At 35.6% G+C, this 15460-nt stretch overlaps 2 protein-coding genes and 1 long non-coding RNA gene across 3 annotated transcripts; 1 reads left to right on the top strand and 2 right to left on the bottom strand.

Annotated features, from left to right (window-relative positions):
• Nucleotides 1-3326: 3326 nt before the first annotated feature.
• On the bottom strand, nucleotides 3327-9596 carry LOC121263230. The gene is made up of 2 exons (XR_005940198.1): nucleotides 8842-9596; nucleotides 3327-8641 (listed from the first exon to the last, which is right to left on the bottom strand). It is a non-coding gene; the product is annotated as an uncharacterized LOC121263230 (long non-coding RNA).
• Nucleotides 9597-10334: 738 nt separating this feature from the next.
• On the top strand, nucleotides 10335-11299 carry LOC121263142 (pathogenesis-related protein PR-1). The gene has a single exon (XM_041165950.1). It carries the CDS (start codon nucleotides 10537-10539, stop codon nucleotides 11122-11124), a length of 588 nt encoding a protein of 195 aa, XP_041021884.1. The 5' UTR covers nucleotides 10335-10536; the 3' UTR covers nucleotides 11125-11299.
• Nucleotides 11300-12968: 1669 nt separating this feature from the next.
• On the bottom strand, nucleotides 12969-13960 carry LOC121263149 (pathogenesis-related protein PR-1-like). The gene has a single exon (XM_041165961.1). The coding sequence runs from the start codon at nucleotides 13868-13870 to the stop codon at nucleotides 13325-13327; it is 546 nt and encodes a 181-aa protein (XP_041021895.1). The 5' UTR covers nucleotides 13871-13960; the 3' UTR covers nucleotides 12969-13324.
• Nucleotides 13961-15460: the final 1500 nt, after the last annotated feature.

Below are 15460 nucleotides of genomic sequence, written 5' to 3'. Positions count from 1 at the left end.
TGCTTTTTGCACGTGTTTGACTCCAATTGGAGGTAGCATCGAGTCGACTGCATGCCCTCCACGATCAAAGATAACAAAAACAAAAAACAAAACAAATTGGAAAATTTTAATTTTCTGCCTGAGTTTGTCATCTTATTTTGATCGTTTGTGTATTAATTTTTTTCACTTAATAAATAAAAAAATAACTTTTAATATATTGATATATTTTTTTATTTTTTTAAAATATTTAAATATATTAAAACATATTTTTAAAAAAATGACGGCCCGCCTAGTGGTCATTATGACAACCTAAACAAATTGAATAATGCTAGAGCCACCGGATTCTAACGTGTATTTTTTTATATGTTTTATTTATATAGATTTTTGTAATAATTTTAAATATTTTAAAAAAATAAAAAAATTCACAACATCATTTTTATTATTTTATTTCGTGATTAAAGAATTATTTTTTTGATAATTTTTTTAAGTTTTTGATTAAAGAAATATTTTTTAATGATATTCTAAATTTACTTTATTTTTTTTAAATATTTAAAAATATTAAAAAAATTTATGTAATAAATAATTTTAAAAAATACATTAAAAAATACATAGCCAGCAGAGCCCAAGAGGTAGCTCTACATTGTACAAACAAATTATTCGCAACTATTCATGAACTCATCGTCCTATCTATCAAGTCATTCAATTGATGATACTGAATTATTTTCTTTTTATATTTGTTTCAGCTTCTTCATTATTTCTTATTCATTTTTTAATCATTTAAACTGTTCTCCTTTATTATTTTTTGAATTCAATGTATTTATTATAGTGTTTTGATTTCATACCTATAATAGATTAATAGGAATATATTTATATATATATATATATTTATATATTGGCCAAGCGGCCATCTGGCACTAATCAACTTGGAATCAAGTAGATTCTACACGCGGATAATTACTAAGTTGGTGGCATGACATGACATGACTAATTTTCAGGAACGCGTTCATATTTAATTATATCGATTCGTGGACATTAATGAACTGTCCCCTGCACATTTTTTCATCATTATCGGGTTATATAAAAGGACAATACTACTCTCCGTTCAGTATTTATAGTTGGGTGTGCCTTTCAGTCTAATTTTTTTTTAATATTTTTAAAAAATAAAAAAAAAATATACTAATATATTTTAAAATACTTCCTCCATCATTAAATAAAAAAAAAATTTGGTAAGCAGTCAAAAAGAGTGGTCAAGTTAGAGCGACATACTAATATTTTTCTATATAAAATGAAAAATTATATTCATCGTTTAGATATTATATTTTTATTTTTATTTTTTTAATAAATATGTGATATAAAAATAATAAGTAGAAGAACTTAAGATTATACAAAAAATCGACAGAATTGGCCATCGCTAATGCGGATTGATAGTTGGAGTTCGGAACCGGCCAAAATCGACATAGAATCGGTCTATTGGTAATATAAAATTAAGTAAACCGATGCAAGTCGATTCAATTTCAATCTAAACAAAATCTAAACCATCCAATCAGTTGATTATATATATTTTTATATATAATATACGTGTATAAAATATGTCATTTTACTTAAGTAAAACAATACCGTTTTAATTATACATTTTTACAAAAAATTAGGTGCATCGTCAATTTTTATCCCTAAAAGAACTCAGTTATTTGTTTTCTTAACAAGTACGCGGTGTGCCGCGGAAGCAGCTGGGTAGCAAAGTCCATATAAAATTAATAAAAGAATACTATTTTTTACCTGCATACTTTATTTTTACAAAATAATAAATATGATTATTATCGTAACAGCTAAGCGCCATGTGTTTGCTTTTCTGGCCAATATTTGTGTTTTTTTGCCTAAACCATTAAGATGAGGGGAAAAAACAATTTGAAATAATAAAAAATAACAATATTGAAGAATTGGAAAGCAGAGAACTATATAATTCTATAAACATATTTTTCTAAATAAAAAAAGCTTTATCTTATTATATCATTCAAATAAAAAAATTTTCTCATCAGTCACTATTTATTATCCCACATCTGTGAAAAACACTCTTATACTCGATAAAAAAAAATTATAAGTATAGGATGTGAAAGTGAATAGTAATTAATACATAACATTTATTATGGAAGACATGTATTAATACATTACACGATTGTTCTTTGATTTGTGCATTGAACTCATGTTAGAAAAATTAGATATGCGTGTTTCGCTTGTAATTCTTGTTTTGAATTTTCTTGCAACATGATATTATATACATGTATGTATTTCCTAAACTAAGCCAACCAACCCCGACTTTCTATTTTGTTTGAAAAATCTGTTCAAATCAGAAGCCAAAATAATTAGTTCAATCATGCATGGATACATGTATATATTAAATATTCATTGTTACTAATTCTGGGGTGGTTTTCTACAGATTGCAGGACAATAACTCAAGTATTTACCACCAAAATCTGGTCATTTTTTCTACACTTGTGCAAGCTAGCTTTCTGATTCTTTCTGATTGTTCTTCACTTTTTTTGAGAAAGAGATGCATCATAAGGGACTCATGTACAATTTTTTTGGTTGTTCGCGCGCTGGATTGGACATATCACCGAAGTTCGTTCGTTGTGCATAATCAGTTAACATCTCACGATCACTCTTGCGCATGGAGCAACATCGATCTCTGGCATATATATATATATATATATATATGGCCAGATGGGTGTACGTACATACCCCTGCAGCTCCCATGGTAAAGCTTCATTAATTAAAGGCCATAATCTCCATGCAGTTTCCACGGGGCTAATTATTGGGAGCTGCATGCATGTTATATTTTTACAGTCCATTTTTCTCACGTGTATTTAATTTAACGACAAAAAAGATAGTCATGCATGAATGGGCATGAAATCGACAACATTCTTTATAGTGATTGAATGATGAGTAATGTTATTCATTATCCTAACTTCTATCATCTTTTCATTATTCTATGATATGACATTAAGTGATTGAAAATTATTTATTATATTTCACTTGTGAACCTATCATTTAACGACACATTATGGGATGATGTGAGTATGATACGAGTTAGGATGATGAATAGATTTTTTTTTTCTTTATAATTTCTGTCTCTCTCTCTCTCTCTATATATATATATATATATAATTTCATTCAATTATTGATATAATCAACGGCCACCTTCTGCTGGGCCATGATTTGCATTTTGCAGAAAATAATGTCGAGTTAAATAGCTTTAATTGATTCGGAGAGTCATGGACTATTATCCCCCAAAAAAAAAAAGACTTGAATTTACAGGTATGCTAAAGGTACTGTTGATATCAACGGCTATCTTCCATTCAAAACATGCATATTATTCAAACCAACAAACCAACCAGTCATCGTCCTCCCAATACATTGCAATTGCAAAAGCCTCACAATATAAAAGGAACGCTTCCTAGCCTCTTAAAACAATATACATACGCATATTTTCTGATATTGACATAGCAAAATCGTCCATGTAAGGAAATGAGAACCACGACTATGGCGGTTGTAGCAAAGGAGCACAAGCTAACAGCAGCGAAGGAGCACGAGCTCTCCCCCAAAAGAGACAGGACATCATCCAATTTTGACAAGGATATACTTGTCGAGCAGAGCGGATACAAGAAGCATTTGCAAGGGGCGTAGAAGACGGTGGTTGCTGGAGGAGGAGGAGGAGGAGACGATATTGGATCTTTCCCTGCTCTTTTATTTTCATTTCTTTTCTTCGATTTCTAATCAGAAAATGGCATTTCCTGCCAATAGCATAGGGAAGTACAAGATTGGCCGGACAATTGGAGAAGGTAGTTTCGCCAAGGTTAAGCTAGCCGTTGACAGCACCAATGGCCAATATGTTGCAATCAAGACCATCGACAAGCACAAGGTCATGGAAAGCGATCTCAAGTACCAGGCATATTTCCATTTCTTTCTTCCTTTCTTCCACCCACCTTCATTGGAAGAACTCGTAGTTTTTCTTCTTTCCCATATTTTGGTTGATATTCCTTCTGTTTCAGGTAAAAAGAGAAATAAGAACAATGAAGCTTCTTCATCACCCTAACATCGTACGGATACATGAGGTGTGTTTGACAGTTTCTGAATTTTGTAGTTTAATTTTACCAAGTCATTGACGACCAAGGACAGTTCAGCCTTCTCATTCCTGTTTCTGCGCCCAAATCCTGTGCACAGGTTCTTGGCACGAAGACGAAGATTTACATTGTCATGGAATATGTACCGGGAGGACAACTCACAGACAAAATGGTGCAAAAACTTTGAATTATCTATATCATTTATCTGGTATTCAAACGTGATTTTTAGGGTAGCTTTGTTTTAGAGAGAATTCTAATATTCCATAATCTCTTCACCCAGTCTTATTCCAAGAAGCTAGAGGAACGGGAAGCAAGAAGGCTTTTCCAGCAGTTGATTGATGCGGTCGACTATTGCCATAGCAAAGGGGTATATCACCGAGATCTGAAGGTCAGTCAATACAATCTACCAATGCCCTGTTAATCAATTTTCTACTATCAAACGGAGTTCTCTCAAAACTCTCACTGGGATTTTGGCATACTATACAGCCAGAGAACTTGCTTCTGGATCAGAAGGGAAATCTCAAAGTATCTGATTTTGGACTAAGTGCACTGCAGAAGGTAGCAACCTTAAGCCTCCTATGTACATCATCTTTTCTTTTTATTTTACACACGGTTGAGTTCCTGGGACTTGACAAGTCCAATGGATGAGTGACTGAAGTTCTGATAAATTAACAGCCCGGTGGCACCCTAACCACCGCTTGTGGCTCCCCAAGCTATGTGGCACCTGAGGTGAGTACTGGTTGCAAGTTTCCTCACAAATACTGATGACAATTGCACAATTAAGCTTATGCCTGCTTTTCTCCTACGGCTAATGCTTCAATTATTCATGCACACAGCTGCTTGCGAATAAGGGTTATGATGGAGCAGCTGCCGATGTTTGGTCTTGTGGGGTAATCCTATTTGAGTTACTTGCCGGTCATCTACCTTTCGATGACAGCAACCTGATAAACTTGTACAAGAAGGTAGCTTCAAATGTAAATGTATAAATTCAGCATCCAATACAAACAGTTGCACTTACCTGATGTGAATGTTTGTGCAAAGATATGCAGGGCAGAATACACATGTCCAGAATGGTTTACTGAAGACCAAAAGAAACTACTCTCCAGAATACTTGATACAAATCCTGAAAGTGTAAATAACCTTCGAACTTTCTAATATAATAACCATTTTCTGATTATATTGAACAAAATTATGTATATTTCTTCTTTTATTTCACCAACACAGCGAATGACCATACCAGATATTGTTGAAGATAAATGGTTTCGAAAAGATTATGTGCCAGCTTGTGGATATGAATGCAATGAGAAAATTCACTTGGAGGATGTCAATGCTGCTTTTGATTCGATTGAGGTAAAAGCTAGCTCCATTAGTAAGATAAGAGAGTTTCATAAATGGACCTAACTACCTGAAATCTTCAGCAGGAGATTGTCTCAGAGACAAACAATCCCAACTCCTCAAGTTTCATAAATGCCTTCAAGTTAATTGCCATGTCACATGATCTTGATTTATCGGGTCTGTTTGAAGAGAAGGCAAGTCTATAATTCAAAACATGAGTCAGTATAATAAAAGCTTCTTTAGTTCATTTTTTTACCTAACGTCTTTCTTTCCAATTTAGAGTGAATATATGCAGACAACAATGTTTGGATCCAAGAATACAATAAATGAAACCATGAAGAAAATTGAAGCTGCAGCGACAGACGTGAGTTTGTCAGTAGAAAGAACAAAACATCATAAGGTACAGTCTGCTTATACTTCGATTCTTCAACATAAACACTCCTCCCCCCCCCCCCCCCCCCCCCCCCCCCCCCCCCCCCCCCCCCCCCCCAAGAAAACTCTTTTCTGGCACATTTAATGACTACTCTACTCCAAATCAGATGAAGATGCATCCAAAACAAAAGATGACTAGATATTCTAGATCATATCTCGACATATCGGCAGAGGTAAGCAATTTTCATTTACTGTCGACGCAAAATAAGACATCAAGGTCTCTAACCACCCTGGCAAATTACAGGTGATTGAGGTTGCTCCGACTGATTGTGTAATAAAAGTATCAAAATCTTCAGGGGACCTGCAAGTGTACGAAGAGGTATGATGAATATATGCCTAACTTATTTATATTTGTGAATTAGAGTCTTCCCACTGAGCTAATCCTGAGTTAATGATCAGTTCTGCAAAACTTTATCAAGTCTGCTGACACAAAAATCAGGGGTTCCATCACAAATGAAGGATCCAGAGGAAGTTGTAGTTGATAGCAAATATATCCAAGAGAGGGAATGGTAAGGTGAAACCTAATTTGCAATTACCAATAGAGCAAAGTCTGATTATGCTGTCTCACTAGTAATTCTCAATTGTATGTAGCTCTGAGGACAAAAATTATAAAGAAAATAAAGATACACGCGGCTCTTCGTCCACTTGATGATTAGGTTCTGTGTCTCCAAAATTCATCAACCCAGGTTCCTGATAGATTCCAAAAGAAGATGTACAGTGCTTCACATAATCCCAATGCCTACAACCAAGGGTCCCAAGGAAGATACTACACATGGTTAAGGCTTGGTTATCTAAAGTCAAAAATATGATTTCCACAGAGCTATTTGTTTGTTCCAAATTGTTTGTTGTCTGTTCCCTTCCTATCTCCATCTATCATGATGGTATCTTGTTCAAAGATGTGTATCACAGGTTGGAATTCGTCATTTCATTTTCTTTGTATGTGACAAATGACAGAGAGAAGGAATTTTCAGGTGCATCGAGTTTCCCACCCTGAGCCTATTGATTCTTTTGTGTGATGCATAGATTTGCATTCAATTGTAAGAGTTTGAAGGAGTAACTTGTCTTAAGAAATCCAAATAAGTATCTTAAGCTATTTCTTGAATACCTTTCTACAGAAGATGTCTTCATTGATACCCACACAGGAACATTTTCTTCTTAACACGTCCAATTTTTAAGTTTTGAACATTCAATGGAGTCGGGTAAATGGCAGAAGAACCAAACTCGCCCTAATAAAATTTCACAGTAAATACAAGTCAAGGCCTCGATCCTCAATATGCGACTCTCCGACTTGATACTCATAGAAGTTATGTCAACTTTAGGCTGTCCATATTGACCTCCCATGGTTGGACATTTCATTGGGGAACTACAAATGAAACAAACAACACAAGTGAGATATCTTTACCATGGCCCATGGTGAAGATCAGGTTTCATGTCTATCAGACTGTGTCATAAATCCTAATTGAGTTTGGAAGACAAAAACTTAAACAACACAAGTGAGAGAAAAAACAAATATAAAATTACATCTTTCAACCCCAAAGTTACCACCATTTTTTCAATTTGTCCAAATTGGCAGTTGGTGCCCTAGACTTCTAAATTTTGGTAATTTGTACTCCCAGTTAATATAATATCGTTAAGATTGTACAACGTGCCTTATTTTTCCTTGGTCATAACAGCGAGGTCTTAACTCCTAACTGAGGGTGCAAATTTCCAAAATTTGTTAGTTTAAGGTGTCAACTGCTATTTTGGCTGTTTATGGTATAAATATAAAAAAAATAGGTAATTCGGTGAGTACAACAATAGCAACAAAAGACAGGAAAGTTCAGGTAAGTGAAGCAAAATACATCAATTATGCCTAGAACATGTCATGATGTTATTACCAAGTACCTCTTCAGCTAGCCTTCTCACCCATCAATTCATCACCATCGAATGTCAGTCTTGAAGAATTGCATTTACTTCCTGTTTAAAAGATATCATTCTAAAAGCAATTATGTTTTTAGTCACCACAAGCACAGAGAGCCATTGGAAGGCAAAAGGGGAGGTGAGAATTTGTAGACCTCAGAAGGCTTAGTAATGAACATATTATACACCAATTCCAAAGCGAAACCAAAAGTAACAGAAGAGCATAAGTATTAGAATTCATATTAACATTCATGAGGGAAAAAAAAAAAAAAAAAAAAAAAAAAAAAAAAGATGAGCAAGTTTTCATTCACGAAGCAGCTAGCCACAAAAATTCCATCCTAGATCCAACTCAACTCAGCCTATTCAAGATTTTGGACAGCCTAGATTATTCATTTCTTTTAATAATATTTACCTATTTAAAGTTTTTTTCCTACAGAGTTTTCCCCATTTTTTTTTCAAACAAACAAGTTTCTGAACCCATCACCAAATGCGAAACCTCTCTTATAAATATTATCGCAATATATGTATTTCTCTACTGAACTCCCCCAAAAATTTAGGTACTCAAAGTAACCTCTCCATGTCGCACACACGCACAGGTTCACAAACACATTCATATTTCATATGCTTCGTTATTCGTTAGCCCAATCAAGCACAAACTTCCATCCAGAAAACCCATTAATGGTTCACACTCAAATCTTCAATGCTTTAAATTTAACTGTACAACAAATCAACAACGATTCATATACACATATACCTTCCCATGTGAGGCCATCAATCATGATGACGAGGTGGTCCGGGACCGCCCTCTGCGCTGCATCGAAAATATCCACGCCGCCACTCTCGGCCTCAACCTTAGTTGTTACCAGCTAATATACAAGCTGTCAGGTTGCTCAACACTCAGCCAAATGAATCAGGAAAATAACAAATAGCAAGCAGGAGTATATACGGTTATTTAAGGGCATTTATGTATTATCATTCTTGTATAGAATATTCCATTCCTTCTATAAGTAGGACACTGTACAGCATAGCATTTTACACACTTTTACAGAATTAATCAATTGAAGGAATTCTTTCCAACCTCTGTGATGCTCTGTTTTCTTCTTCTTTTCCGTTTAGCGCTAACTCTCTGCCCCATTTGAACCAACTCTGACATTAGTCACGCCATTGCGCTGGTTGCTCCTGAAGCAGCTGCCGGCCATCTTCCTCAAACACTCCATCCTGCTCGAGCTCAAGGACAGCGAGTGCAGCTCCGCAAGGGGCCTCAGTTTCGAAAATCGGAACCCTAACAACAAGAAGGCGGCGAATTCACTCGGATCGGATTATAAATGAGGATGGCGGCGAGAATAAAAATAAGAATGTGGTTCGGATGGTAGGACCGGCGGAGATCTTGGAACGGAGAAGGAAAGGTGTTGTGAGGAAAAAGGATGAGTAGAAAGGAAAGGAAGACATGTCGGCTATCCCCTCATCCCCAGAAGTAGAGTTTCTTTAGGAATCGCAAAAGCTACAGCGATGGAAGAAAAGGAAGCACCGAGAAGAGAACATCCTTCATTTTTCTTTCGGGTTCGACATTGACGGTTAATTTATCGACTGACCGGGTCCTTTTTGGGAATTTGATGGTCTGCCAACATTGCGTGGCAGAACTCATCATGTTACACGTGTCCCTCCACATAGTAAAGTCACGTGATGCTTCTATCATCAACTTAACTGACATCATCAGACCTCTTGATCGGAGGATTTAGATCCAGTGTGTCCGTGTATACATTAGAAGAAGTATTAAATATTTATCCTTGCATTCATAAAAATGAAAACACTAGAATATAGACGGAAGCTGCTCCAAATTTGAGTTAATTGGATGAATAATTTTACTTATAATTTTCATACACCATATATTATATATATATATATATATATTTTTTTTTTTCTATAACAAATATGTGTTGTATAGATGATAAGTAGAATAATTTAATTAATTTAATAAGAATAAAAAATAAAAAAATATTAATATTAATATTAAAATATGTAGTGCGAGATAATAAGTAGCATCCATCTAATTCGTTTCCATAATTCATTTAAAATCAGAGTGAATTAATATTTTTTTTTCTTTTAGGTTTCTTAAATACCCTTTTAACATGTCAAAACTCATTGATTTTTTCCTTTTTTCACATTTTAATTTTGTTACAAAATTCTGAATCTACTCTATCCATCTACGATATAAAAATTTAAATAATTTATATAGTCTTAAGATGTATAAATTTTGTATATTTTTTATTTTATAAAAAGTAGATAAATTTAAAATACACAAGAAAAATTTATTTTTCAATAGTACGTTATATTTTTTCTGAAATGAAGTATGTGAGACTTCCCTTCACTGATACTGTATCAAACATGATGCACAGAATAAATCGTAACCTTTAACGGCCAATGGCCATGCTAGCTAAACTTCCACGGCTTTGATTTTTTTTTTTCCTAAGCGGAAAAAAAAAAAAAAAAAATAGGTGTATTATGTGTATCCGAACCGTCGTGCAGTGTATAGTACTTATCCCAGAAAATGCCCTTCTGCTAAAATGTGTATGGAATTCTTAGGCCACATATTGAGTTCTAGAATGCACCATGGTGGGCTCTAATGTCCCATAATACGAACAACAAAGAGCTCACGGGCGCAACATAGCTACTTCACGAGAACACCTTCACCAACAGAGTATATATTCCAGGCACTAATGCCTTCGTCTTTCACCTTCTTCGCCAGAATATCTTCTCGAAAATTGTATAAGAAATGAGACCCTCTTTGCTTCTCTTTGTCTTCCTCTTGGTTACAGTCACAAGCCACAACCACCAGGTCACTTGCCAATCTTCGCCAGCATCCAAAACTCCCGTAAAAAGACCAGAAAACGAGACCATATACAAAGTTTCTAAGCAGCTATGCTGGGGTTGCGTTGCTGAGTCTCTGCAATTCCTGTTTGCGCACAACTTGGTCAGGGCATACAAGTGGGAGGCACCGCTGATGTGGGATTTCCAGCTTGAGAAGTATGCAAGATGGTGGGGTGGACAAAGAAAAGCCGACTGCAAGTTACAACATTCTTTCCCTGAGGGTGAGTTTAAGCTTGGAGAGAACATATATTGGGGTCAAGGCTCGACGTGGACTCCATATGACGCAGTGAATACATGGGCTGGTGAAGAGAAGTACTATACCTATGTGACGAATACCTGCGTGGCTGGTCAAATGTGTGGGCACTACACCCAAATTGTGTGGAGGGATACAAGAAGAATTGGTTGTGCTCGTGTTGTTTGCGACAGTGGAGATGTGTTTATGACATGTAATTATGATCCACCCGGTAACTATATCGGCGAGAGACCATATTGAAGTTAGATTAATACTAGAATAGGATCCTCTCCATTTCCCAGTTATTATAATGATATCATCAATATATATATTAGAAAAGCTTTGTTATGTCTGTACATGTGTCATTATTTGCGTGTGCTCACCTAGCTAGAGGCTAGAGGAGCTAATTAATTAGTTGATGAATAAGTTAGGGGGGGGGGGGGGAAATGGTTTCATCATCATGTAACAACATGCTAGCTTGTCTATACATGTGTGTTAAAAATCAAAATATGTAAAGTTCGTTCTTGGATTTTCTACCCGTGCGAGCACTATTTAATTACAAGAACAAAGCTTACAATACAATTGGAAACTAAGCCAGCAGCTGGCAACACATAGAGAACTTCTTTGTCTAAGATCAGCAAGCACTTAAAAGAGACAAAAAGCAGAAGTAAAAACAAAAAAACCGATGATAAACAGAGCAAAGCATATGTCAGTTACCTTCTCCAATCGATCTAAACACCACAAGACATAACAACGTATTATATATAAAGGAAAACAGCTTGTACTTTCTGAAAAAATAAACCATCGATTGGTGAAAGGGATTTTACCCGGCACATGGTATATCCTGGGCTAGCCATTGGGGAGGAGACTCAATAAGAGACAAGAGATGAGAGGATAAGAGGGGACTAAAAAGTGAGGGTGGGACAAGAGGGGATTTGACATAAAGTAAGGTGTAAGGTATAAGGTGTCCGGAGAGAAAAATGAGGAAAGTGACCTAAAGAAAGTGGGGGGTAAGCGATAAAAGTTAATGGAAACCTATATATTTGAGACTCTTAATCTGATCTCTTGGACTCTTGGGTTTTAGATCAGCTTGGACACACTCTTTTGGGGGGACGACTTCGACTTCTTCGAACATGAAGACTTCTTCTTCAGCCAGAGAGTTTCAAAGAGAACTTATTCTCCAGTAAATAGCTATACAGCTTCTATTGTACAGTGAGAAATGAGAAACTACGAGAGACTATAAACAAGCTTATTATAGTGAAATCTCCCCTCCCCAAACTTCTATGGATGTAGGCATAGTGCCGAACCACGTAAAATTTGTATGTTTATCGTTTTATTTTCTGCATTTAAATACTGTTCATTGTCAAGGATGTACAAACTGACACTGTACAACTCCCGGATCACTGACGGGGGCTCACACGCAGCATCGATTGAGGCCTAGCTCTAAAGACCTGAGTCGTCGGAATCTGACCCAAGGGTGCACGAAACACGACATCAACAATCGTTATTCTCATTTTGAAGCAGAGTATGCATTTCATTTATCTCTTCCAAAAATATAACAACAATAAGCCAATCATCAAAAGAGGCCAAGCTACCTTTCATCTTGTCGCCATCAGAATATTTTACCTTTGAATGCCTTGAATCCCAATCCACGGCCGTCATGCATGTGCGTCTATTAATTAAATTGTCTGGCTGATTAATTATCTTCATTAGGCATGCATAAACCACTACTTTTGACTTATTATACCTAACTGACTTGTGATTTCACACCAATGATGATGAGAAATGTGAGGATTGGGAATGTGAGGTGCTAGCTGGCCGTCTAGCGATTACTCACTCAATCATGCAGTACTGTGTGTACCACATTGATATGATCATGGGAAGCTTTAATATTAGTGACTAGTCTTTTTCAGACTCCACTCATGCATGGATATGGTCAAACATATCACCCTCTTATTTATCATTATAAAGGATAACATACCAATGGGCCTTCTATTCTACTCGCAACCGCTCCAAAATAAATGGGCATTCAATAAATAAACTGATCCAGTAAATGTTTGAGATATCGGTCTGAAAACTCAAAGCGTTGATCATCACAGATCAGATTTGCTGATAATTAAAGAAGACCTTTTATTTAGAGCCACATATTAATGGGCCGTCAAGACAGATGTTCGTGGATCATGAGATGCTACAAGTTTTCAAGAACGAACCGAAAAGGTACTAGATAACTCATGAAGGAACTGAAACCTCCAATGACATGTTGGATAGCACACATGCAGGATATTCACAGGCAGGCCAGCGTTGTCAGGACCCAACGCTCAGTACTGTCCATGAATATTGCCTGCATCTGGCTGCTGCTATGCACAAACAATATTATTAAAACAAAGCCTTATGAGCACCCACTCACAGTAGCCGGCCCGCAATGTTTTATGCATGCTCGCGCAACCGAAAACATCGATGATCAATATGGCCTTTCGCCAATATAATTTCCAGGAGGGTCGTAGTTGCAAGTCATGAACACACCTCTACCAACAGAACAAATCACCCTGGCGCACCCAACTCTCCTTGTTGTCCTCCACACTATCTGAGTAAAATGCCCACACTGCTGTCCACCGGCACACGAGTTTGACCGGTAATTGTACCACTTTCGCTCCGAAACCCATGCCGTCACTGCCTGAGATGCTGTCCAGCCGTTGCCACTTCCCCAGAAGATGTTCTCGCCATAGGGCCCGTTAGAGTGCCTCAAGGCACAGTCAAAGCGCCTTTGATTGGCGTAACATTGTGCGTAGCGTGCCAGTTTTGGATCCCACATCAATGGCCGCAGTCTGAGGGTAGAGCGAGCAGCATTGTGTGGTGCCAAGAATTGGTTTGCGAGGCTTAGGTACTGGCCTTGCTTTGTGACGGCGTGCGTGCTTGAGATTATCAGGAGAAAAATAGTGACGGTACTGCACAAATACATGCGCATTTGGAGAAATTCCGAAGGTTTCATTACGGACTTCATTTGCATGTACAGATGCACATAGCATTTGCAAATTAAGAACTCGGGAGCAGTTGTGGATTGGGACCGGGGTAAATATAAAGTGTGAACTCATGTTGGGGTGGCACCCACGTTCGATATATAAAGGAAGATTGCATAAGCACAAGTAAACTGAGAAGCTGATTTTTAGCCTAGAATCACGGCTGTCATGACTCATAATCTTGTAAGAAAAATGATAGTTATAGTAGTGAGTATATAAGTATCGTGAAATTATTTTGAAAAAGTAAATAAATATAGAATTTACTCTTTTTCAAAACGATTGCATGACGTTTTACACTTTTCGAATTTATTATTCTAAGATGCCCTTCTTTGCCTCTTTTTATGCATTTTTTGAAATTTTGGGCTTGGAAATTATTATACCCCACATTTGATTGTGCTTTTGTAAGTCTTACATTTCCCATATATTATATTAAAAGTACTTTGAAAGCATATATGTGGAGCGAATACTCAATGCTTTTGGGTGGGGGCCGGCATGATCGCTAATCCTGAATTGGGAGCATATTGAATGGATGGTCATCATCTTGATAGGCCAAAGATTTACTTTGGTATATAAATTTTGAGAAATGCTACTCTTTATTTTATATATTATCATTTTTAATTATACAACTTTATTCTTATGTGATATTATTTAAAGAGGAATACTTTAAGTACTATAAAGTGATTATATAAAAGTAAATCTATAAAATGATATATTGTGATGTGATATGTTAGATTATAAAATTACATTTATTGTAAAATAGATCTAACAGATCGTATGAAGTCACGTTAATTTCTAAATTTACTTATATATATATATATTTTTTATCTATAATTTACACTTTCTTTTATTTAAATGGTTGTTATTGAAGTGGTTAACACATAAATTCTTTTAAAATGTTTTACAATATTATAAGTGGAAATGAGAATTGCATACTCCATTATTATTGGCGCAATTCGTGGGAGATTAAATATTGCTACCTAAATCAACGGAGAAACGCCTCTATTTTATCCTTTATCAGTGGAGGCTAGAGCGGTGGGATCAATTACGTACGTACCCCCCCTCTTTTTAGCTACGTTACTTTATTGAAAAATAATATTTATAATTATAAAATAGGTAAGTATAATATATTTTAAATAAATATGAGATTTATATAAAAAAATTAATTTTTTAATAGTAAATTTCTCTCATTTAAAAAAAAAAACTATATAGCACTTACATAATTTATGACTGAATGTAATATTATTCTAATTTATTTCCTATATGCATTATGCAATGGCTTAAATGCTCTTCTTAAGAGAGAGTGAACAGAAAAATTTGTCGTATACTAATTGTGTGCTTATATAACAAATCGGCGCATGCGTAAGTATACTATTTAGTATTTACTGTGAGACTTATTTATTAAAGTCATAGATTAATGGTAAAAACTAGCAGCTTATATATATATATATATATATATAGCTGATCTAGTACCATGTACATGACTAATTAGTAATAGATCAGCTAGCCTTCACAATAATTAATAACATATATAGTGATCTATACGTACTTCACATTATTAATATCTAACATAAATACTTAGA

Source organism: Juglans microcarpa x Juglans regia, chromosome 4S (genome assembly GCF_004785595.1).
Source record: "Juglans microcarpa x Juglans regia isolate MS1-56 chromosome 4S, Jm3101_v1.0, whole genome shotgun sequence".
Lineage (NCBI taxonomy): Eukaryota > Viridiplantae > Streptophyta > Magnoliopsida > Fagales > Juglandaceae > Juglans > Juglans microcarpa x Juglans regia.
The sequence above is the reverse complement of the archived record's forward strand: the minus strand, read 5'-3'. Positions and strand labels throughout refer to the sequence as shown.

Excerpts from the sequence above, each read along its gene's own strand:
- LOC121263142 (XM_041165950.1), top strand. The coding sequence starts at position 10,537 with ATGAGACCCTCTTTGCTTCTCTTTGTCTTCCTCTTGGTTACAGTCACA.
- LOC121263149 (XM_041165961.1), bottom strand. The coding sequence starts at position 13,870 with ATGCAAATGAAGTCCGTAATGAAACCTTCGGAATTTCTCCAAATGCGC.